Raw genomic sequence first — 25511 nt, forward strand, 5'->3', positions numbered from 1 at the left:
TCTAGTCCGAAACAATGGGCGTGATTGTGCTTAAATTGGAGTCACTTTGCATAGGAATTCAGGAGGGTAACCTTCTTGGTCTGAAGCAGCAGAACAAAGTTTGAGTCTAGGGACACCTCTAAGACAACCAAGGCTTATTCCGTGTGCATGCACGCTTCTTCAGCGCTTATACCTTGGTTGGTGCCACTGGACTCAAACTTTGTTCTCTGTGGGAACGTACAAGAAAGCTTTCCTAAAACGTGTGTGAATAAGAGAAACAAAATTCTTAATTAAAAAAAAAATTATATCTTGGTGGCATCTGAAGTTCTGAACCATTGCGCCGTTTTCAAATCGAAGCAGTGCACGTTAGTTCTCATCCAACTATTTCCTTAACTTGCCAAAGTAAAAGAAATTCTCTCTTGAGTGGACACTACTGACTTTGATGGACTGAAGGTCTGATTCAGTATAAGGCAACTTCAGTTGTTCGGATGTACGTCGATGGCTTCGCAAAGCAACTACAAAGCCGTTGAAGCTTTTGCTCCCGAATTGGTGGACGAAGCTGTCAATCCGTGCTCGCTTTTAAACCCAAGCAGGTCCTTGGGCCCTCCCTCCCCTCCAAACCAGAACCAAACCGCCGTCCCAGCGAGGACCAATCCAGGAAAAGAGTTGGATTTTGGGGCGGGATATTGGGGCCGATGGACCGCCCGCCGGCCCAATGGCGGCCCGACTTGGACGAGGCGTTTCTCCAGAAATAGGAGCGGCAGACCTCGGAGCCTCGAGTGAGCCGTGGGGGATGGGAGGAGTCAACTACGCCAGACGGAGCAAGACGGCGGTGGCGACGCATGAGGAGCACGACGAGCAAGACTCCTCCTGGGAGGAGCTGCCTACGCCGCCGCGGTCGCCGCCCCTGCCCGCCGGCACCGGCTGGAGCCCGCGCCCCGCCGCCGGGACGGCCCGAGGGCCAGAAATGCTGGGCGCAGGGGGTGCCGCGGGGGCCAAGCCACCTAAGCCCTCCTTCGTCTCCTACATTAGCCCTGAGGTGAGGCTCAGGGAAGGGAAGGGGCCGAGGAGGAAGTGGGGAGGACGGCTGAGGTGCAGGCGGGAGGGTGGTGGGGAAAGGTCTGGTTTCCCCCGGTCAGAAACTCAGGTGGTCATGCAGGTAGCATCTGACATTTGTGCACCCCCCCCCCCCTTTTTAGTTTTTATTGGATGAACATATATGAAGTTGCCTTATACTGGTCCATCAGAGTCAGTATTGTCTGCTCAGGCTGGCAGCAGCTCTCCAGGGTCTCAAGCGGAGGTTTTTCATGCCTATGTGCCTTTTTAGTTGGAGATGCCGGGGATTGAATCCTGGACATCCTGCTTACCATGCAGATGCTGTACCATTGAAAGAGACCTCCCCTTAAATTTTGTAAAAAGGTGACATGAAACATGAAAGATTTTTAAAAAGGCAATACGAAACATGCCCTGATGTGAATGGTAGCCTAGCCTAACCAGGTGTTCAATCATTTGTTGTTGTTCAGTTGCACAGTGGATACCCAGATTTATGGCACTTCACACCTATGACGTCAGTCTGCATTTTATCACCCTCCACTGTTGTTTCAGCCCAATTAACAACACTAACTAACAAACACAGACCCCCAATTTGTGATTCTTTTAATCTGCTAAAACATTTCCATTACTCTACATACCAATTCACTTCCCACTTTCTCTGCTTGTCATTCCATTTTTGTCTGATGGAAGTCTGCTTAGAGTATATGAAAGCTTACATTCTGAATAAAACTTAGTTGGTCTTAAAGGTGGTACTTGTCTACTGCTTTGTTCTATTGCTTCAGACCAACAGGCTGCCCACTTGGATCCAAATTCATGTTAGTTACATCAGTAACGCTCATCTTTTGCTCTCCCCTTTTTCTTTTGCCTTCTGTCTTTCTCAGCATCAGGGTTTTCTCCAGTGAGTGCACTCTTCTCATTTGGTGGCCAAAGTATTTGAGCTTGAGCTTCAGCATCTGACCTTCCAGGGAACATTCCGGGTTGATTTCCCTTAGGACTGACTGATTTGATCTTCTTACAGTCTGAGGGACTCTCAAGAGTCTTCTCCAACACCACAGCTCGAAAGCATCTATTCTTCCGTGCTGGGCCTTCCTTATGGTCCAACTCTCACAGCCATACATTACTACTGATAATTCTCGAGGGTTTCTTTAACTAAATGACTTCACTTTGCTATGCTAAAGCTGTTTGGGCCATCATTTTTTTAAAATGAAGGATGATAAATTTTCGTTTAATAGACTTCTTCTGAGAAGGCAGAACTTTATAAACGGTTTTATGCATATATTTGTCTTGTGTATATAGTTCTCAATTCCTCTAATGCGTTTGGAAGGGAGATAAAGATATTATTAGGAGTCAAACTTTATTAGGTAGCAGTGATTGCAGTCAAGGATGCTTGGGAAAGGGTCAAAGGGTAGTGGCGGAGGTGTTTCCTGTCATCCCACTGTTGAAAATTGGAGTTGCTCGGTAGGATAAGGGAAAGATGAAGATACCTTTGGGTTAATAGTTAACTAGATAGTGACAGGGTTGCAATAACTTATATGTTCCAACAGTGTTCCTCAATTAATGTGCTGAGCACATACGCTTTCCATATAACATGTTGCTGTTAAAAGAAATGCAGCACTAATTCAGTTAAGAGGTAGAACAAAGTTTGAGCTCAGTGGCATCTTTAAAATCAATTAAGTTTAATTCTGGGTATATAAACTTTTATGTCCATGTACGCAAATGCTTATATTCACACAGTTGAACTTTGTCTTAAAGGTGCCACTAGACTCACATTTTGTTCTTTTGCTTCAGACCAACACGGCTACCCACCTGAATTTTACTTAGGAGATGCGTAAGATGGTAATGTGAAGTAATAGCCCTGTGGCGCAGAGTGGTAAAGCTGCAGTACTGCAGTCGGAGCCCTCTGGTCATGACCTGAGTTTGATCCCAGCTGAAGCTGGTTCAGGTAGCCGGCTCCAGGTTGACTCAGCCTTCCATCCTTCCGAGGTCGGTAAAATGAGTACCCCACATGGAAAACCCACAGGGTTACCATAAGTCAGCTGTGACTTGACAGCAAAGAAAAAAATGGTGAAGTAACTGCACTCTGAATATGCTCAGAGGTCTGCTTTACGATACTAATAAAATACCTGCCATTCTAATGGGTGCAGCATTTGCAGTGGGATGGCTTGTATGTTGTAGGCACTCACACATGCGTGTGTTCTTCTACTGCATTTATTGTTGTTGTTATTAATTTGACTTGTCAGGGATGCTCTATGTCTGTTCCTCCATTGAGCTGGGGGTTGGACTAGATGGCTTGCTTGTATGGCCCCTTCTGATACTGTGACTTATAGTCTGCCCTTCCCTGAAGGACTCAGGGCTGTGTAGAACATATAAATGGATACATATATTAGTCAATTATAATTAAATTAATTTAAATTTTAAAGCAGTAAAAGAACACTTAAGTCATAGATTAATTCAGATGATGTTGAATATCAATTTATACCCTTTCTCCCATGAGGCATTGAATGTCAGTTTATGGGGGACAGGGAGGAGGAGAAAAAGCTTGATGACAGATCATTGCTGTCATCAACCATGGTGGACCATCCTCTGTCTTGCAAGCCCTGCAAAACTCTATTAAGTCTTGCAGGGCACAGATGTCATTAGGCAAAGAGTTCCACCAGGCTGGTACCAGGGCCAAAAAAGCTCTGGTTCAAGATAGCTGGATGTCTTTTGGGCCAGGAATCACCAGGCTTTTTTCTCACCAGAGTACAGTGCTCTTCCGGGGCAGGGGGGGGGGGAGTATACCAGGAGATGCAGTCCTGTAAGTAATAGTGAGGGCTGCTTGCTGGGGGGAGGGGGAGGAATGGATTTTTCCTTCAGTGCTACTGGTTTCTGAAGTGCACTGTTTAATTGTCTCACATATAAATGAATGGCTCCCTCTTGCTTCAGTGGGGAAAAGGGTGTTCCACCATCAATAGGTGTCACTCCTACTGAAGGTAGGTATGAATAAATATATTTTTTTTTAATCCGTGTAACCTCATTCTGAATTCTGTTCCCTGGTCATATTAAAATGTTCTAGAATTTTTAGAGATGGGGTTCTGGGAACTAGTTCTACTTACATAACCATTTATTCCTTTAATAGCTAGCATATCTAAATAAAGATGTGGTCCTGCTAAGTGAGTTTTTCTCAAAGGAAGGGTGGGAGTACTAGACCATAACCTGTAAGAGGCTGGAACTATTGTCAGTTCTGCTCTTTCCTGGGGAGATGTGCATTGCTTAGTTCTCCAAACAGCGGTCCACAGTTAGTATTTTACTACATACTGGATCCTGTTTTTGTGTTACCAAGCTATAAGATTCAGGCTTCTTGTTAATGAAGTACCTGTATTTTGATATGGTTCCTAAACTGCACATATATTCCCCCTTTAACAATTCTTCATCTTTTGTTTCTTGAAAACAGAAGCAGTAGGCACACTAATTATCATGTCTTGATTAAAAATTGTTACTGGGAGTGAAGGGGGGGGGGCGAGTGAGATTATGGGCTGCAGCCACCTAACTAAGCAAGCTTCCAGTTCTTCATACCTTCACAGTAAGGCAGAATGCTCCTTGTGGGAAGCAAAGATTGCTGTGGGCATGAAGAGGAAGTAGGTAAGGTGACTGCAGAGAGAATAGTAAGAGCTAGATGCAAATGAGGAGCATAGAGCTGGATGAGAGGGATTGCCCAACAGGAATAGATCATAAGGTAGAATTTTACAAGAGGAAGAATATTGCCACTGTCTGTTAGAGCATGGAGGAAAATGTAGTTTCTGGAGCCATGGCAGCAGGAATCTTTGGGGGAGAAATAATGTGCACAGTAAATATTAAAGTACTATTAAAATGCAGTGTGTATCTTATGTTAACATAATGGAAATGTTTAGTACAGTTAAGAAACTTAATATTTAAAAATTCAGTGTTATATATTGTGCCACCTTTATATAAGATTGTACCAGTTAAAAAAAAAGGAAAGAAAAGTAGTAGGGGGAGTTTTTTAAAAAAAGAAAAAGAATGAACATTCTTTAGTCTGGCTGATAACTTTTCCCTTACAACAATGTATTTTGCTTTGCAGCACTTACACCACGACCTTCCTCTCCCCTCAGAAGACACCCTGTGAGGTAGCTAGGGCTGAAAGAGCTCTGAGAGAGCTGTGACTGACCCAAGGTCACTTAGCTGGCTGCATGTGGTGGAGTGGGGAATCAAGCCCAGTTCTCCAGATTAGAGTATGCTACTCTTAACCACTGCACCAAACTGAATATTTCTACCCTACTTTTCTCCTCACCAGAGGCTCAGTGTGGCTTACAACATTACTTCCATTCTGTACTCAACAACCCTGTGAGGTAGGCTAGGCTGAGAGAAAGTGACTGTCCCAAGATTACCCAGGAATCTTTCATGGATTCAAACCTGGTTATCCCAAATCCTAGCCAGATACTCTGACCACTACTGCAGAAAGAGGAAGCCCTTGAAGCAGACAAGAGTTGTGCATATCTGTATTGAACAGAAATTCTAATTAGTACATTAGATATGTTGGAATACTTACAATAACTATGTTGGAATACTTACGGTAGCTAAATTAATATTAAAAATCTGATTGGAAGATTTTTACTTTGAAAAAAAATTCTATTGGAAAAATCAGAAGTGTGCAAACTTGCTAATTTTCTAGACTGGGGTTCCCTAATGTGTCACCTGCTGACACCTTTCAGATGTTTGCTAAAGATTTTTATAAATTTATTTGGGCCAAAAAAGGGCTTTTGCCCAACAGGGCTTCGGATTGGCCACTGGAAATCTGATGGCTGTGCTGATTTGAAAAAGACAGCTTCTGCAACAGCCGCTACCACAGCACAATGATCTTTTACAGCAAAACTATGCATAAGCAAGAAAATACTTTTAAATAGGATGCATTTTAAGTGAATGTACTATCAGATAGAGCTTCTGTCTGAAATGTTAAGGAGTTGCTATTAGTTAATGCTTGATATTACCCCCTGGCTTTCCGGTCCCACCTCCTTCAGCAGCCATTTTGTGGTTGCACTCAGAATTCCAAAGGGGGCTCAAAAAGTTGAGGATTGCTATTCTAGTTTCATGAGTAGTGGGATATGTTGAAGGAAGAGTCAAGTGAAAATCTGGAGTTCGTTTGGTAGTGACTGGATAATCACACTAGTGTAGAACATTGGGTATGGAAGGAAGCTATTAAATAGCATAGATTGGAAGACAAGCAATGTTGGTAACCAAAAAAAAAGAAGCTGAAATATTATTGCTGTGGTTTGGAGCAATTTTGTTCTCTAGGATGGGAGTAGAATAGGTGGCATAAATAGGTAGCTTTGCAGGGCGTGGGGGAATGGATTTGTTGTGAAAGTTGTAAGATTGAGCAGTAACCAGGATGTCATCACACAATTGGGAAGAATTAGAAAAAATTTTTGACCTTATGGGCACCTATTCCCCCTGCTGATGGACTTGTCCCAAAATACAAACTTTTTGGAACATATTTTTACATAATATTAGTAAAATCACTGGCCACATGATTTCTTTTACACCTAGCCTGCATAAAGAAGTAATCTCATTATTGCTAGTAGCAGCCAAAACCTTGTTATCCCATCATTGGAAATCTCCCAGCTACTCCTTCATTGAAACAATGGCTTCAAAAGATCTGGGAACTTCTAGCCATGAATAAGATCTCTGACCATATTGCTACTGTTGAAAACCTGTTATTTCACTCCTCCTTTCTAGAAAAAATGTATCCTTTTTTTCCTATATAGATAGGACATCATGAATATGCTAAAAACTGGCTTCCTAGTAAATATCATTGTTTAGCACTATACTAGTATCTTTGGAATATTTTTGACTTTTCCTATTGTTACATAGTTGCATTTTATTTATTATCAGTTTCACCTTACTGACTTATTTTTATTGTACTTTATACATTAATTAAATGATTTTTTGAAAGTTAAAAATTAGGACTAACTACTACAGTCCATTCACCAATATATGTCCCCCTATAGTTAAAATTCAGTAAAATACTTTAAAATAATACTGGCCCAAGGTAGACAGTAAATGTGTTGTGCTGCACACAAAGTTGTTGTTTAGGGCAGGGTTCAAGGGCAGCTTGGTATTGATTTCTGGTCTAGCTGTTAAGCTGTGGATCAGATTTAATATTTGGAATGAATTCTTTTCTTCAAATTCACTTAATATGGTATTTTTAATATCAATAGAACCTGGTATCTTGTCTTATCATTTAACTTGGTGTATACTTAGTTAACAAATCATGTTTCAGAAGCTAAGTATTTCCTTGAAGAGTTTACAGCCAACATTAATACAACCACTGAGCCTAATCAACACCTCAAAGGAACTTCCTTTATATAGAGTATCTGTGTTTGTCCATTCAACACACAGGGAAATTGCAAGGATTTTTGTTGAAGTGTACCTGCCAAAGAAATGAAAGGAAATATTTGAACTTGCCCTTTAGGCCAGCTGCATACTGGTTATACTTGTCTTTAGTTTCACTCTGGTATTAACTGAATGGAGAGTTTGAAATAAAGCAGGAATATCCAAAGAGTGGTAAAGCAACAGTAAAACAGTACTATGGTCTGAACTCTCTGCTCACGACCTGAGTTCAATTCCGGCGGAAGCTGGATTCAGGTAGCCGGCCCAAGGTTGACTCAGCCTTCCATCCTTCCGAGGTCGGTAAAATGAGTACCCAGATTGCTGGGGGGAAAGTGTAAAAGACTGGGGAAGGCAATGGCAAACCACCCTGTAAAAAGTCTGCCATGAAAACGTTATGAACGCAATGTCACCCCAGAGTCGGAAACAACTGGTGCTTGCACAGGGGACCTTTCCTTTCCTATAAATACACTGCTTTATCTGTTAACACCACTCAACTCTGGTTCGCAGATTTCTTGGATTAAGGTTTAACAAAGAAATCCACACTGTAATGTAATATTATGCTAGATATCGAACTGTCCCTGGCTGTCAGGCACCCTCAGGATGAACTTGGCAAAGGCTGTCTAGTGGTGTGTCCAGATGAGGGGTGTCCTGGCGTAACTGGCACTTAGCTTTGTAAATAATATGGGGGAAATCCCATGATAAAGTTCCCTTCACTTAAATGGGAGCAAGGCAGGGTTTGGGAAACAGTGTTTTCAAACAGTTTTTGTTTAGAATGATTCTGTGTTCTTTACAGGAAATATGAAACACTGAAATATGACTGTTGTTCCACAGACTTAAAGATTACTTCTGAGTCTTCATTCATTCTATCTTGCCTTTCTTCTGAGCCGCTCAAGAATGATACACATGGTTTCTTCCCTTCCATTGCTGCTTTACCTGCACTGTTTCACTAGATAGATCCAGGTGGGCAGCCGTGTTGGCCTGAAGCATTGGAACCAAGTAGGAGTCCAGTAGCACCTTTAAGACCGACAAAGTTTTATTCAGAATGTAAGCTTTTGTATGCATGCATACTTCATCAGACAATTGAATGGGGTACAGTGAGCAGAGCTACATATAGCTGATGGCAGTGGTTCATCTGGCTGATATGGTGACTTGTATAAGGTAGTGCATTGAGCTTCATGGCAGAGCAGACTCCAATTCCGTGATCCCTAGTCTGGCTACCTTGCCATGAAATCATTATTCAGCCATAAAGTTTGCACTGAATTGCATCTTGCTTAAGTGTTCTCAGTCCCGCTCAGTCAGCATTTTTAAATGCTTGAAATTTTGTTCAGTCTCCTCAGTTAATTTGCCCTGTTTGGGGGCACTCCTTGGCCTGCTGCCAATAACACATGCAAAGTAATCCGAATGGGCACTAGCTCATAAATGATCTAAACATCTGCTAAGTTTGGGAAACAGTCCCTTATGAATAGAAGTTACCGTACTTTTGGTGAATGGAACTTGCTGACCTGTGTCGTTGAGGGAGAAATAATTACTTTTGGCTTCTGCATATACAGTGGTATTATGCATTAGACTTCTTTAAAAGTACTGTCTAGACTGCAAGTAGGAAGATACAAGCCATTTCCCAGTGTCCTGTTTTCTCGCATGCAGGGGTTATTTATGTGGAACTATTGAAATACACAACTCACACCCTACCACTACAGGCTGGGAAGAAACTTAATGTTCTGCATGTATGACTTTGCTTTTATGGCAACCACACTTCTGTTGCTATTTATTACAATACATGATAATAATTACTGCTTATCTTCAGAAAACAGGATTTGGAAGGTAGCCATAGCTTGGTAGACTATCGTCAGTGGGAGCAGATACGAATACTTCCAGTAGTACAAACATTCCAAGTTCTTGCCCTGGGTGGTGTATCATCCTTGTTGGTTTGACCAACTCTTGAATGTCAGAATGAATAAATCTTAAATCCCTGCTATAATATGCTATGCTTGTGGAAATATCATGCTTGCTACTTATCTCTCTACCATGTCCCTCCCTACATGCTGTTTTTCTTACTGTTCCAAGGTTCTGACACTGAGTCATTTTTCGGATAGCATCCTGTATCCTGTTTGTCTTTAGATCCCTTATTGCATACCCAGCTTTAGTTCAGAGTTCAGCATACCACTTTGAATTATTTTTTTTTTAATTTGAGGATTGCAGATGTTTGTAAAAACAAGGGGGAAAAGTACTCCCAAGACATCAAAATGTGAAATAGTGTTTTAGCTACTGCTCTTGAAGCTTGCCAGAGTTGCCTTGCACAAACTGTTACATTGTCCCGAGTTACATCAATGCTAAATTTCAGAGCCCTCTGTGAAACAAGAAAGAAATCGGAGCATACTTAACAACTTTGGTAATTTTGCAGTGATTTTGTGCATTTAAGGAAGCAAATACAGTATCCACTTGAGCTTAAAGCCATTTTGTGAATATTAATTTAAGTAATCTGAGAATTCTCAAAAAGTGAAGGCTGTGTACTCATTAGCAAAAGGCTTCTGACAGATCAGAGTAAGATCTACCCCACCCCCGGTAAAATGCTAGCTGAAGGTTTCAGAATAATAGATTAATACAAGACTTAAAGAGTCTTGGTCAGCCCAATATTTCATTGAATTCAGCATCCTGTTTTCCACTGTCAAACAGCCAGGTGTTTCCAGGAAGTCCATATGCAGGCAGTAGCCTTCTCTTTCTGTCGCTTCAGCAACTGGTATTCATAGTTCAGTTGGGCAGTATGTTAACTATGAAGTTTAAGTTATAAACAATTTAACAAACCCTTCATGTACATATTGATCCTGCATTTCAGTTTTCCTCGAAGGAAGCAACTGAGTATTTAGCAGTCTTAATCAGTATAATTGGCCCATGCTAGTCACTTAACCCTTGCTAGAAAGCAAAGACCTTACCAATAGATGTGTGTAATGATAAGTACCTGAGGAAAACCAATGGCTGTATAACTTACAAAACATGATAAACTCACAAGGAGAAATTAAATAATGGCAAACAGTTAAAGGAAAGATACAATGGCTAGTATACTTTCAGTTAACTTCTAAACTTAAAGAAGGTGTTCACACTTACAGAGGTCAAATAAGAGAGCTGAATTTAAGAAAATAGTTACCCAGTGGAAGGAGCACCTATTAGGACAAAGTTATAAACTTTTAGTTCAATATGACACAGAAACCGGACAAGTTAAAATGTGTATGCTGAAATGGATTCAGAAGTTTTTTATTAAGGAGCTTGTAATCAGCTTCCTAACTACAGACTCAGCCCATTGTTAATAGGTGATTTTTAAAAATATGGTATTTTTGAACATTTGCTTTAAAATTTTTAACACAAATGTTCTTTTCTACACTTGCTGTATTTTTATATTTTAGAGGTTTGAAAGCATACTTTGCACTAGAAAGAGTTTTCTAGGAAAAGGCCTGAACAGAATTCCTTGAAGGGGGATCATTTTATAATCTTGTGAAGTTGGTGTTATGTTTTGCATTGTAGATGTTTTATTTGGTGAGATTTATGGGGAATTTTTTTTCAGTTTAGAGACCACTATAGAAGACCATTATGGTTGAACTGTCTCCAGTTTGTCCTTTGGATTACCACAATTTTTTATTTGTTTTATTTAAATTTTTGATATTAAAAGATCAGTCTTTGTAGAATTGTTCAACTTTTTAATATTATTATTAAAGGTTTTTATCTACTCTTAACGCTGGGAAGTGGGGGGTGGGTGAGAACATATGAGCCTAGTAGAAAATTAGGCTTAAGCTATTCTGAATAAACTTATATTTAATGTCAGAATTGAGTCGGATGGTAATGGGGATTTGCTATTAAATGCCTGTTTAATTAAATGGCAATTTATTGCTCAAGCAGTAATTCGATAAGCTAATGTAGTGGTTAGTGTTATAGTTGGATCTGGGAGTTCATATTCCCTCTCTTGGCATGAAAGCTTGCTGGGTGGCCTTGGACCAGTCGTACCCTCCCCCTTAGCTACCTCAGAGGGTAGTGGTCAAGATAAAATGGAGAAGAGGATGATGTAAGCTACCTTATGGCATCAATGTATGCAGTTCCTATTTAAGAGACCCTTTGAATTTGGCTTTGTTTTTACTACTATATCTCCAGTCTTCCTTGTGAACTGACACACTCTCTGCCTAAAGATAGCTTTTCCTTTTGAGGTCAGGATTCTTTTAATCAAAGACTTGTAAGTGACCTTAAATTTATGCAGCAAAACTGGATTGTGGCTCTCTCCTGTCAGGTTGAATGGAAACTTTGAATCAAAGGTTGCTAAACAGGATCTGGGAGTAGCTGATTTCCTTCTAAAAGATGGAGGGGAAAGGAATAGTTGTCTAAACGTTGTGGCAGAAATTGACAATAGTGGATTTGTTTATTCACAAGTATGGAAAAGGGCAGAAGGAAGTACTGGATGTTCCATATTACCAAACAAAAGAGATAAAGCCTCAGGTGTAGCACATTATATGAAAGCAGCAGCTGCAACATGACAGTATTGAATAGGAGAGCAATAAAGCTTGTGCAGTGGCTTTTGGTGCATGAATTGGGCTAGCTGGTATGTTTTGAATAGCAGGATGCTTTTGAGCCCTTAAAAGTATAGGATTACTGCAGGCAGTGTTCTGAGGTAAGAACAGCAGTGCCTTATTTCTCCCCCGCCCCCAAGACTTGTGTATTCATGGTTATGCCTGGGGGGGGGGTAAACTTTCTGACTTACAGAACTTAATTTGACAATTTTAACCCAACATGCAAAGCACAAATACATGTAAACAAAAACATGTTTGGCAGTGACTGTCCAATAGTCTCTGTAAGATCCGCAGCATATTTGGACACGTCAGGCTGAACTTTATGCAACACTGGAAATTATTACCTTTTACAAAGTAATGTACCACTGAGATCATGGCATGCCAACTGTAGACAGGTTAGTCACATTCCAGCAATATATCCTTGGAAATATTGCGTGTCTATGCTGTAGATGGGAATGGGCATTCTCTGTTTGTTTAAAGCATTTATTAGTTGCCTTTCTGCTTTATAGAGACTTAAGGCAGCTTAAAGTGTAAATAATTCTTCAGCACTGTAGATCAGTTTATAAAGAAATCCGTATGTGCTGAGTGAAAATAAACTGGTCATACAATACTATTAAAGAAGAAGAAGAATATTCTACAGGAGTGTCCATGTAGTGTTCCTTTGAATACTGTTTTTCCATTGAAAAAATAAGGTCCTGTGTGGAAGGGGAAAATGTATACACCCCCCCCCCCCAAAAAAAAAATTCTTAACCCCAAATCCCAGGGGTTAGGTTAAGTTTAAAGCTTCAGTGTCCTTCACTACTTCACTCTTATGACAAAACTTATAAAATACAAATTACCATAATTTTATACTAATTTATATATTTACCATAAGTTGCAGAAATGTTTTCTTTAGCATTGGTTTTAGATTCTTTTTTAGTGCAGAAAACACATAGCCCAGGTTATGATCTCAAGTTATAGAATAACTTTTGCAACTGAAACTTGTTGTTCTGCAGTATAATACTGTGCTCTAATAGTATGGAACTTTTGAACTTTCTCAAGTATAGGTCTTCATTAAGACAAAAATGTCTCTTCTTTTGTTTTAGGAAGTACACTTAAAAGAATCAATTGAAAAGGAAGTAAAGCCTCACTTATTGCCAGGTAATGTTTATATAATTCTTATGCTATCTTAATTTCATGTTATCAGGACCTTTCCCACACAATCAGCTTGATAAAAATACAGTTGGATTTGTTTAATTCCCCACAGGATGCAATAGATCAGGGGTGTCAAACATGTGGCCCAGGGCTCAAATCAGGCCCTCAGAGGGATCCTATTAAGCCTCCAAGTAACTGGCTGTCTTCTGCTTCCTTCTCCCTCTCTTGCTTCTTTCTGCATCACAACTTGCCTTACCAGGCTTGCTCAATACCACATAAGCTACAGAGCAAAGTCTCTGTTTTCTCCATTTGCTGAGGCTCCTCCCTTGGGGAGGAAGGGATAGTTTGCTTTTCTAGGCTCTCTCAATTGCACAACAGAGCTACTAAGCGAAGTCTCTCTTCCTTCTGTTGGTTGAGGCTCCCCCTTCCCTCCTGGTTCCCTGGGAAAAGAAGGAAACAGGCAAGAGCTTCCTTTGCCCAGTTCTCTGCATTGCACAGAAAAGATACAAAGAAAGGACCTTTAAGACCGAGTGCTAATGTTTTAAGCATGTTTTATTTTAAGTCCTTTATGAAGTTTATATCTCTGCTATCTGGCATTACATTTTATGATGCTCATGGCACAGCCCAACAAGGTCACATTTATGTCAGATCCAGCCCTCATAACAAATGAGTTCAACACCCCTGCAATAGATGATGAGAGATTAGAGACATAGTTTCATGTTCTAGCAGGAGGAGTTCTCAGCCTTCAAGGAGGGCTTGGGTGGAAGAAAAAATGCTTTGTTTAGTAAAAGTATCTTGACACAAATACCAGATTAGGTCCAACCAGGCTTTCTGCATTCACTCCCTTTGACTGTCCAAAATGGCTGTGCAGGCTGTGAAACCAGCAAGGAGAGCCCACCTTGAAGCTGCAGTGATTCTGTTCCTGGTGAAAATCTGGGTGCTATCTGTTTGTGTTCTGGGAAGCAAAAGGTTGGGACAAGATGTACACACAAAAGACAGTGTTTGCTCACATTTAATGGATATGAAGGAGGAATTTCAGGCTTTGGCCTGCATAGCGAAATTTCCTCTTCTGCAGAGTTCTTAAAAAGATAGGAACCATGTCCTTCTTTACCTCTCATCATCGTACTGAGAAGTAATTTTTACTGGCTTAAAATTACAAGAGTTGTATATTCAGGTTTGTATGTACTATCCCAGATCTAGAGGTCTGTTTTTCACTAACTTTAAAAAGAGTTCAGTAAAAGATATGAGAACAAGCAGAAATAAATGATTGTATGTCGTAGGAATTGCTAGAGTTTCAGTTATTGAGAAGCATTCTTGATGTTTGTGTTGACTGAGTAGCATTAAACTACCTCCTGCAGTCCAATTAGGCAGGGCCATCTTAAACTTTCCTGTCATGGTTACCTGCGGCTGAAGACTGTGCCAGGAGATTAAGGGCACTTCAAACCAAAGAAACCTTTAGACAAAAAAATTGACAGCAAGAAGCAATGTGAATGTGTTCTGTGTTCTGCCCACTGAAGTGTAATTAACGAGAGCATTAGAGATAAAGCTATGACTTTTAAGAACCTGAAGGTTTTACAGCTGTAAACTCTTAACTTCTAACAGGTGAAATGCTGCTTTGTGAAGCGGACATGGTTTTGAAGTGTATACAAGATGATGGATCAAATCGTGGCACATATGGGAAACTTATTTGCACAAATTTTAAGATCTCATTCCTTGGGTATTGTGCTTTAGAAGAGGTAAGAAATCAAAGCCTACCTGTGTGCTACAGCATAGTTAATTGTTGTGAAATTCTGGAATTCAGTACTATTTCCTAGGACCCCCAGGTCCCTTGAGTTCTTTTACTGGTTTGGTGGAGACTGGCAAGGGGGTTGGATTCAATAAGGAGAGAGACCATTGTACTAAAACCAAAATTAGTTTACTCCATTATAAGCTTTTAAGACAGAAAGCACTGTTTTAAAATGAAAAGCATTATAAATCTTTTAAGACAAAACCATCGCATTTCAATATTCAGCTCATATGCAGCATATACTAATTGGATAAAAACCCAGTACTTGATTTGCTGCACATATATGAACCTAAGGGGTTCAGAAATATAGAATTGCCTGGACTGTTCAAAAGGAGGAGTTGAGCAGCCGAGAGAAAACAACTCTTTTGACAATTTATATAGTCTAGACATATAGGTCATTCAAAATGGCTGACATAAGGCTAATGCAACCCCATCAAAACCAAAAAGCTTTAGTACAGTGCTAGATAAGAAAGGAAATTATGTGGCATGTGAAGAGTCATAGATATCAGTGATCAGCCTGAGAATCTAGGAGCCTTCAGTAGATTATTTTAACTGTACTTTGACATAGAAGATTCAGCATGCATTTGGGACCTCTAAGTTAGCAAGTCTTATCTTCTGCACTTGTTAAGATGTATTTTTGAAGACTCATAGGCACTGGAGAAAGACATGATATAACCATCTCAAAAATGTAAACTGTTCTCTATACATAGGAAAGCCAAGGGCACCAACCCTAGAGTATAAGGCCTTCGCCTTGTCTACATTGCAAAGCTCTATTTGTTCTATCAACGTCAGTTCAGGTCAGCGATGCTTAAACATGAAGCTCAGGCTCAATGATTATTTATATCAATAAATTCTGCCACATTGATCTATGGACAGGAAATCCTATGGTAGAGTATTGGCAAAAGCTGATTTCTGCTGCAAGCTGTTCTATCATGTGACCTTAGATGAAATTAGTAATTGTGGTGCACTTTTATATCTCTGTGTGAGGATTTCTTCCAATGGATAGTATTGCAGTTGAGCCTTGGAGAAACAAAGCTCAAATCTTAACTAAACTGAATTGGGAGGCATTGTTAGGTTTATCCTTTAGTATTTGTCATAAAGCAATGCTTGAAAGGGGGAAAACTTTGACTTTATTTCCGTATGAGATTTAAGTTTGAATTCTGTGGAAAACATTGCAGAGTATGTTTAATGGCATTATCTAATACCTGAGTTGAGAACTTTAGAGAAACTCAGCTAGCCTATACGTTTAGGTACTTTTTCAAAATATTCTACATTCTTGTCTGTAAGAGATGGGCCTACATGGCATGTTCTAGCTTATGGAAGCCAAATAACTGAGATGTAATCAGGTTGGTTTTAGGCAGCTTAAAATAGAATTCTCCCATTCAACAAACGACCATAAAAGTGTTGGAGAACACCGATGCTCAGAGTTCCATATATGCAGATATAGCCAAGCAGATTCTCTTGGAACTTCTACTAGATTCTGCTGCATTGTGTGCATGCTATTTATCTCAACATTAGTTTAATGTTTATGTAAGCATCGCTGATAATGAACAGTGGACTCTGATGGGGGTGAACTATGATTCTGTAGGTTAACATTTTTTAGAACTCAGACATAATTATCTGAAACATTTCATTTCTAACTTTTCAGTATTTAAAGCTTTTTTCAAACAGAAATAGGAATACATTGGATAACACAATCTTGCACACAAATGGCATAGGCTGTCTAGAGCGGGGGTGACCAAATTGCAATACAGGAGCCACATGTGGTTCTTTCACACTTATTGTGTGGCTCTCGAAGCCCCCACCTGGTTTGGAGAAAGAATTTCTCTTTTTATATCACTTCATCAAGCCAAGCTAACTGGCGGCTTGGAGAATGCATTTAAAGTTGCTTTCCTTCCCCCTCCCCTTTCCCATTGATTTGTCTTCCTTCCTTCCCTCCTTCAAACATCTTATGTTCATGTCTTGCGGCTCTCAAACATCTGATGTTTATTCTATGTGGCTTGTATGTTAAGGAAGTTTGGCCACCTCTGGTCTAGAAAATAAGATTACTGTCAAAATTGCCTTCTTAAAGTAAGTCCAGTAATGTGCATCTTTCTTCTTTCAGGAGCCACAGTTTAAGAATAAAGTCATTGGGGAAAATGACATCACTCTTCAATGCGTAGACCAGCTCTATGGAAGTAAGCTGGGTAGCTTGTGGCTCTGTGGGCATCCAGTCAGTCTGTTATGCAGTTTAATGGAGAATTAATATTACAGTTTAACAGAGTTGGGAAGAAGTGATTCCTGTATACATTCTTTCTCTTTTCACTTAATGCTTGCTATGTCTGAGCATGAAAAACCCAGTGACTGTCTTCCAAGCCTGCATACAGTTTATCTAAATCTTCAGGTGGGCAGCCTGTGATCTGAAAAATTCACTACACTGAAAAGCAAGACAGGTCATTCCTCAAATGCTTAAAAGGGTCACTTAATGTGGTTGAATACCATGGATGGTCTCTCCTGCGAAAATGTGTTTTAATGTGAACAAAGACTGCAGATTTATTAAGCCTATGTTGGAATAGGTTTTCTTTTAATAAATTAATCCTTCTGTGTAAAAAAGGGATAGCATTGACCGTAATTGAAACCAGGTACAAGTGGTCTAGGGTGGCAGCGAGTAAGAATACTGTGGTGAAAGAACAGTGAAGCTCATGGGTTTTTGCAAGAACTACACAGTCTGCAATACAAATGAAGAATATTCTCACTTAAGCAGAAGGGGCTATGACCACTTTGAACTTCTTGCTTGTTATAAAATGCAGAGTTGGTATTAGCTGAAGAACTACTCAGGTCAGGTCCTGCTTTGCAGGTTTGGTATTCCTGTTCTATCGAGAAGGCTTTTTTGCATTAGTGGGGCACAAACAGTACAGTTTAGTGGTTGGCTAGATAAGTGTCTCTGATGACTCATTGCTTGAAAATACGTTCTTCTTAAAATTACATTTTTTCCCTTCCAGTTTATGATGACAGAAGAAAACTTTTATGCAATCAACTGAGAAGATACCCAGAGAAAATCATTATCTACTGCAAAGATCTGAGAGTGTTTCACTTCTGTTTGAGGTACACAAAAGAAGAAGAAGTAAAAAGGGTAATTATACCATTGTAATTCCCCTTAATTAAAAAATGAATATAGGTGTGACCTAATGTCTGAGTTGAAATGACTAATGCCCTATCTTCCCAATAATGGGAAGAAATTCATTGTGGAACTACGTATTACGTAGCAGATATTTGGCTCCCAACCTCATGTTTCTCAGTAGTGATGAGGGGCACTTGCAAGAAAGAATTGACTGAATGGAGGGTACAGGAAGTTGGAGGTAATTCAATAGGGGGAGCATGGAGAGAAGGGTGTTTTTAAGGGAGAATAGGTTGCATAGGCCTTCCTGCCTTCCTCATTTGCTAATAATCACTTGGAGAAGGCTTGCTGCACCCTCATCTCAAACACATGAATCCCCTCCACAGTATCCCAATTTCTCCTTCTGCTTTAGAGGCGGTTGCTTAAGAAATGTAACTTAAGTGTACCATATTTAGATTTCTTTGTAAGTGGGCGTACTGTACCAATCTACTGTAATTTATCAGTTATATACTTGGAACAGTTGTTCCTTTAAGATCAGCCTTTGCAGAGAGATTTCCCATTATGCTTCATGATTTGATTGGTTGCAAAGCTGATACTATAATCGATACTGACCTCCCAGAAGAGCTCTGCTGGAGCCAGTTCACATTATCAAAGGCTTGCATAGGATTAATAACCTGTTTTATTGAACTGGCTGTCATCTGTAAGCTACTGAAGTTCAAGGTTACACCCAGTGTTTGTTGTCCTTTTGGGTGTCCAGCCCTCCTTGTTCCTCTCTACCATTCACTGGGTTCACAGCATATTAATAACAGGTGTCCCATCAGTGGACACATGAGGATATTTTCTTTTCTAAAAAGTGGAGTTCTGGTGTTCTCACCTGCCCTGTTGTATGTTGCTGTGTTTCTCTTAATGAGGACCCAATAACAGAGAGAGGACAATCCAAGTTACCACTGACTATTAAAAGAGTAAAAGCAGCAGTGGCCTTCATTCATGGCTTTAGTTGATAGTTAAATGATTACGAATGGCACTGAAAAGCTTTCTGAATTGTAGTGGATCTTTCGAAGCTAGCAGGAATTGCATTATGCGTTATTTGCAGAAGCGACCATAGCTTTATGAAAGTGACCATAGCTTTATGAAACCCTCTGGTGGATCTTAGCTTTGCCTACTGCTTTAGGTATATGCTTCAACACTTGTTTCAGCATACCATCGATCACTGAGAACATGCTGAGGGCACTCAGTTTATTAATCTCTTGTGGCTTACAGTTATCCTAGTTAGCCTGATTCAGCCAGTTAAATCAGCAAGCTGCAGTTACTGCAAATCGAGACGTAGTGGAGGAAATCACTGCAAGGGGAATCATGCCGCAGGGAGGATACGGGCACCTAGTGCATGCTAACATAAGAACATAAGAGAAGCCATGTTGGATCAGGCCAATGGCCCATCCAGTCCAAAACTCTGTGTCACACAGTGGCCAAAAAATTTATTTATATACACACACACACTGTGGCTAATAGCCACCAATGGACCTCTGCTACCAGCCTCGAAGCTGTGGCTTGGCTCAAATCAAAATGAATTTGAAAGACTAGGATTCCTGGTGTAGCTTTAGATCTAGACTGCAACGAACTGCAGTCACATTAGGTATACATTGACTTAATCCATTATGTATGGTAACTGCATAAAAACATTTCAGAGGGCTAGCTGTGTTTGTCTGCTATTGCCAAAACAAGTCTTATGGCACTATTGAACTGACTGGCTACTTGTAGCATAAGCTTTTGTGAGCAAGTATCCACTTAACCAGATTTAAGGAAAGATAAGCAAACCGGCTGCTGCTTTCTATGGTGCATTATGTTCTCTCTCCCCAACCCCCTACAAATGTGTGAGTATTGTAAATAAATATGGAGAGCGTTATTACAGCGTATTGGTTTTAGAGGCTTATTATTCTTTAAAACAGCTGAACACGAACTTAATGTAACTGTAAGAAATTGCCAGCTTTGTCACTGAGTAGCACCTCAGCTCTTCCAGCTCACCTTTTAGTTTATGTGTTTTGTCAATCCTTTCTTAGATTGTCAGTGGCATAATTCATCACACACAGACGCCTAAGCTATTTAAACGCTTGTTTCTGTTCTCTTATGCAACAGCTGCACCTAAAGATACAGGTAAGCACATACCATATGGCAATCCTTGTAATTCAGAATTTTCTTCATAGAATACAGTTGTGCTAGTAAACTTGCATTTAAATGTGTTTGTTACATGTAAATTCAAACAAGGAACTGATTCCATACAGATCATCAAATTACCCAGGGATGAGTACTCTCACCCTGAAGTGACTCGGATGCCTGTATTCTGCCAAATTAAGGTTTGGGTAGGTGTGTGATGATTTATCTCTGTAGGTTTTGCATTCTTTAATAAGCATCTGTACAAGACTTGCCTAGTGCTGAATTCTTTTCGCTAGTGAAGAAGAAGAAGATGATGATATTGGATTTATATCCCGCCCTCCACTCCGAAAAGTCTCAGAGCGGCTCACAATCTCCTTTACCTTCCTCTCCCACAACAGACACCCTGTGAGGTGGGTGGGGCTGGAGAGGGCTCTCACAGCAGCTGCCCTTTCAAGGACAACCTCTGCCAGAGCCATGGCTGACCCAAGGCCATGCTAGCAGGTGCAAGTGGAGGAGTGGGGAATCAAATCCGGTTCTCCCAGATAAGAGTCCGCACACTTAACCACTACACCAAACTGGCTCTCCACACCAAAGGAAGGAAAGGACTCAAAGTTATAGAGACTTTCTTGATGCACATCTAAATTGTCTTGTGGGTCTCATCTAATGAATAACACTAAGTAGGAAACAGCTGTGTTGATACTGACATTGTGTTGACTGGATTTACCAAGAAGTAGGAGTCAGGACACTTCACAGGCGAAAGATACTAGTTCAGAGTCTGCATCTGTGTAGCTTCCTCCAAAGCTGTTCTCAGACTAAACCAAAGATGCAGCTCTTGTACTGAGGCCCTAGAATGAGCTACACATTGGGAAGGGGGGGCATAAAGAAGAAGTACTCTAAATCCTAGACATCAACGAAGGTTGTAAACTATGTACCCTGATATAAACTTCAGAGGAATACCTCTATAATGTGCTCTAAATTGGAGTAATGGAAAGACTCCCAAAACTATATATTCCAAGGACAGGCACAAAACAAAAGCAGATTAGGGTCAGCTTCTTTTACCTATGCAATATTTAGACCTGTTCCAAGCAAAACCAGAACGAAGTGTTCTTAGAAGCCAAAACTTCACAACTGCTTTTGTTTCAGAAATTCTTCCTAGCTGAGATTTGGTTCTATTCCTGGTTCTTTCAGGTGATCCTAAACAAAACTGAGCAAGGGCAATGTACCCATGCTGAGTAAGGTTAAATTAGGTTTGCTCTTTTGGTAGTTACAGTTTTATCAGTGATGTGAATTATAGAAGCATTCTCAAGTGTAGTATAATTGGGAGAAGTAATTTTCACTGAATGCTTTTTTGCCTCTCTTTTAAAATGATCTCTGTGTACCTGTGACCTGTATGTACTTGTTGCTGTCCTTAAGAGTTGTTTGGGACTGTCATCTGTTATGTTGACAGACTTCCTTTGTTCCAGACAATAGTAAAAGTTTTCATACTGTCTTTTTACCAAAGCAGGCCATTCTTTGAATGTATAAGTTCAAACAATGAAACATTGAAACAGAAATTGAATAGAGCATAAAGCAGAAGTCAAGCTGCAAGAATGAAGATATCAGTTGCTGTATAACTTGTCCTGCAAAAACAGTTGGCATTAGGGATATGTGCTTGGATATTTCCAGTCCAAATAAATATCCCAAATAAATACCTTATTGGTATTTTCTGGATATATTTTGGTGTCTAGGTAGTATCCAGAATTTTCCAGGATACTGGTAAATGGATCCAGAAAAACACCATGAGCCAGAATTTTAAGATTCCCAGGACTGTTTTCTCTTTAATTTTACTGTGTGTCTGTGTTGGTGTCATCTTGCCCGTGCTTGATATTGGCTTGCCAGGTTGGATTCTGTGTTCTGAAATTGGATTTGTTGGTCTTTGCAACATTGTATTAGTTTGGGTTGGATTCTCTGGTTTGGCATTGGAGGATGTACTAAAATGAATTTGCAACAATCGGAGATGAAGGAATGCCCATTGGTGATAACAAGAGCCAGAAATGTCTGTTGATTTTAATGGGCACAATTGAAATAGCATTACAGCACCCAAAAGTTAGCACTAAAAATTTGGAACTGTTTCAGAATGATGGTCTTTGGGCTCAGATAGACTGCTCCAGAACTAGAATGACAGCCGCCTGAGGGGAATGGCAGCTACCCTGGGACCGAAATTACAACCCCATAATGTATTTCAATATATGCAAGTCAGCTGGCATTTCTAGCTCTCATTATATCCAGTGAGCATTCCAGCATCTCTCATTGTTCCTAATGGGCAAACACTGTCATTCATTTCTGTATGCTCTTCCTTGTGTTAAATTTATTTGGCTTGGACGCTACTTTGACATTGTTTGTGATAGGTTTGGCACATTGCCCATGGTTGTCCTCGGATTTCCTTGTTCTGCATTGGTTCTTTTGGGTTTGTTGGTTCTGTTTGCATTGGGGGGCTTTTGGCTAACGGTTGCTTTGGCTGCTGTTGTGTCTTTGGGATTTGCTGTTATAGGAAACAATGGAAAGTGGTTGGGGCACCATGTTCAGGGGCCTAAGAGATCCAATTCACTTGAATTTGGGGGTTATTTAGTGGATGGGCACCATCAGCTCCACTACAATTTTGGTTCCATTTGCTTTTTTAGAAAACAGCCAGCCCCCTGGAAAATTTCTCCATAGTGAACAATGGAGCCAAATAATACCAGAATCCCCTCTCTCACAACAAAAAGAAAACAAAACCCTAAATACCAAGACATTATTTGGGACCTAAATACCTAGGAATGCTGAGGGCGGGGTGGGGGGTGGGGTGGTGGTGGTCGCTCCTTAGTATCTGAAAGGTGCGGGTACTTAAAAAGGACTTTTCATGACTCTCTAGATTGCAGGGCAGGCTTATATGAGAGAAGGCACTCTTTCACACAGCTTAAGGATTAAGGACAAAACTAGCACCCAGTATTTTGAGGTGGGGCTGCTGGCAGTGGTCTCTGAGCCCTGGACAACTGTGTGTTCAATTCTGTTAAGTTGTATAATGGCATTTAGTTCCTTTTTTAGAAGGCTGCCTTCGTAACACACCTCAAACTGCCTTGAGTTCAAAAAGCTGTTTGAAGGTTTGATACAAGAGTATTTCAGAGTCACAAAAAATGCTGTGCATGTACAAGCAGCATTTTCCTTTTATGTTCTGCTGGAAAAATTCAGGCGCATGTGCCTCCCTTGAAATTTTGGCCATCGTCTGAAGTAGTGGCTTTGATGTATAAACATCCCTGTAGAATACAAATTTTTGGCCCTTTTAGCAGCAAAATTTCATGCTTGCCACTCTGGTAGGTTAGAAAGATTTCATTTCAAATGCATCTCCTTGTCTCAGTCAAACTGGTAACACTACTCAAAGAACCGGCTCTAACATGTTTGAATCTTTTTAACAGAAATAAAAAATCAAACAGTGATGTTTGACACCATTAGAGACTGGCGTCAGGAGTTGGAACGGACCAAAGGGAACCTGAAGTTCAAAGCTGTGAGTGCTAATGAAGACTACAAAGTCTCTAAACAGTAAGAATGCATTTAAAATGTCCTTTAATGCTAACAAGCTAAAGAGATGTTGGCATACAAATCATTCCACACATGCAAGCTTCACCGTGATTTAAGATCAAAATAGGTCACAGTGTTTCAAAACCGGTCATTTCAACCAAAGTCTCCTAATTATTCATTTACAAACTACTCTTCCTTGTCATGCTACTTAGAATGCTATTATACTTTAACTTGAGGTGGAGGAGCTTGCACGATTGATTCACTCATGTACACCTTGGAGGCATGCATAATAATAATAATAATTTTTTATTTATATCCTGCCCTCCCCGCCAAGGCAGGCTCAGGGCGGCTCACAAACATGGAAAGTGCTATGACATACAGTGCATCTCTTCTGTGAGCTGAAAACTTCAGAAATCTGACTTAACTATGGTGTGTGCTGTGTGCTCTTCAGCACTCAGGCTTAGCAGATACGTTTTACATTTCTTCCTTCTGAGCTTCTTTGAGAAATACTGTTGAAAAAGAAATTAACTACAGTAGTGGATGTGCACAGGAAAAACGTTAGTCTCCGACTACCTTTAAGAGCTTTTCCAAATAATTCTTCCCAATGGTCTTTTCTACTTAAAAGATCTCCACTTCTTACTTCCTTTTTTAAAAAAATAAGGGAATGCAACAAATGTTTTTCAAAGCAGTTAATATCCAAAGTGGTAACTTCAGTTTACTAAGTGGCTGAAGTAATGGCTGCTCTTTAGTGGAGCTAGAGGAGGGTGCAGCAGTCAATAATTTTCTGCAGTTGTCGGGACAAGATTGTGAAGTCCCAAGTGATGCCAAGAAGGTACAGGGTTCCAGTTTGCATTTTGTAATAAGTTGTGTGTGTAATCAAGATGGGTAGCCATGTTTGTCTGTAGTAGAAGAAAAGTACAAGAGAAGAAAATAGCAAGAGCCCAGTAGCACCTCAGACAGACAAAATCTGCTCACTTTGGATTCTTCAGTAGAAGTGAGCAGTGACCCACAAAAGTTCATACCCGGCCACAAAGTTTGTTAGCGATGAATGTTTTGATGCTGACACTCATTAGATAGTATTATTCTGACACTTGTAGCCACTCTGAATCTTGTGTTCCAGGAAAAATGGCATTTAAGTATTCTTAATATAGAAGTATAGCTTGCTGCTTTTGCTGCTCCCCTTCATATGAAAATACTGCACTGTTGGGGGAAAACTTTGACATCTGAAGCAATTGTGACTTTGGGATCATGCAGGTTTAAGATGATGATGATGATGATTTTTTTTTAGGTTGCCACCCTACTTTGTTGTTCCCATGGCTGTCTCTGAAGACAGTCTTCTGCAGTATCAAGGAAAAGGAGTTCCAGTGAGTATGTTTATAGGAAGACTGAATAGAAGGTTTCTAATAAAATTCTCTGTAGGGTGTGTTTAGGGCTTGTTCTGGCACAACTGGTGAAATGGAGCAATACATCAAATGGGTGTAGCTTATTCACGCCGGCCTTACCTAACAGAAAAACTTGCACATGAAGCATAACTTTTGAGTGATGAGCCTGCTTTGTCATCTGTGCACATGGAGCTGATAGTAGAAAGTCTGCAAAGTGAGATCGCTAGGCATTTGGTGACTTTAGAAACTCTTTGGAGTTGGCTGTTCTCAGAAGTACTAACCTTTCTACATACTCGCAGACATCGTTTTCTATATAGACTCTTTGCTACAGGGATATTCTTATTGTGCATTTCTATGAATAAAAGTTCTGAATCAAAGAATTTCTTAAAACTTGTTACAACACCACTTTTGGCTTATTTTTGTGCTGCAGTAAATTCTCCATTTTGTTCCATATTGGGCGGGGG

At 40.2% G+C, this 25511-nt stretch overlaps 1 protein-coding gene across 1 annotated transcript in view; it reads left to right on the top strand.

The window, feature by feature from the left end:
- Positions 1–762: 762 nt before the first annotated feature.
- The window catches only part of MTMR12 (myotubularin related protein 12), a 43382-nt gene continuing 18633 nt past the window's right edge, over positions 763–25511 (top strand). Inside the window, exons 1-8 of the mRNA XM_060236111.1 lie at positions 763–1018; positions 13049–13103; positions 14700–14833; positions 16988–17060; positions 17865–17995; positions 20038–20131; positions 23563–23686; positions 24954–25029. Coding sequence (XP_060092094.1) covers positions 773–1018; positions 13049–13103; positions 14700–14833; positions 16988–17060; positions 17865–17995; positions 20038–20131; positions 23563–23686; positions 24954–25029 — 933 coding nt within the window. The 5' untranslated portion in view covers positions 763–772. The remainder of the gene's footprint in view (positions 1019–13048; positions 13104–14699; positions 14834–16987; positions 17061–17864; positions 17996–20037; positions 20132–23562; positions 23687–24953; positions 25030–25511) is intronic.

The sequence above is a fragment of the Heteronotia binoei genome, chromosome 4 (genome assembly GCF_032191835.1).
Source record: "Heteronotia binoei isolate CCM8104 ecotype False Entrance Well chromosome 4, APGP_CSIRO_Hbin_v1, whole genome shotgun sequence".
In the NCBI taxonomy this organism is placed as follows: Eukaryota; Metazoa; Chordata; class Lepidosauria; order Squamata; family Gekkonidae; genus Heteronotia; species Heteronotia binoei.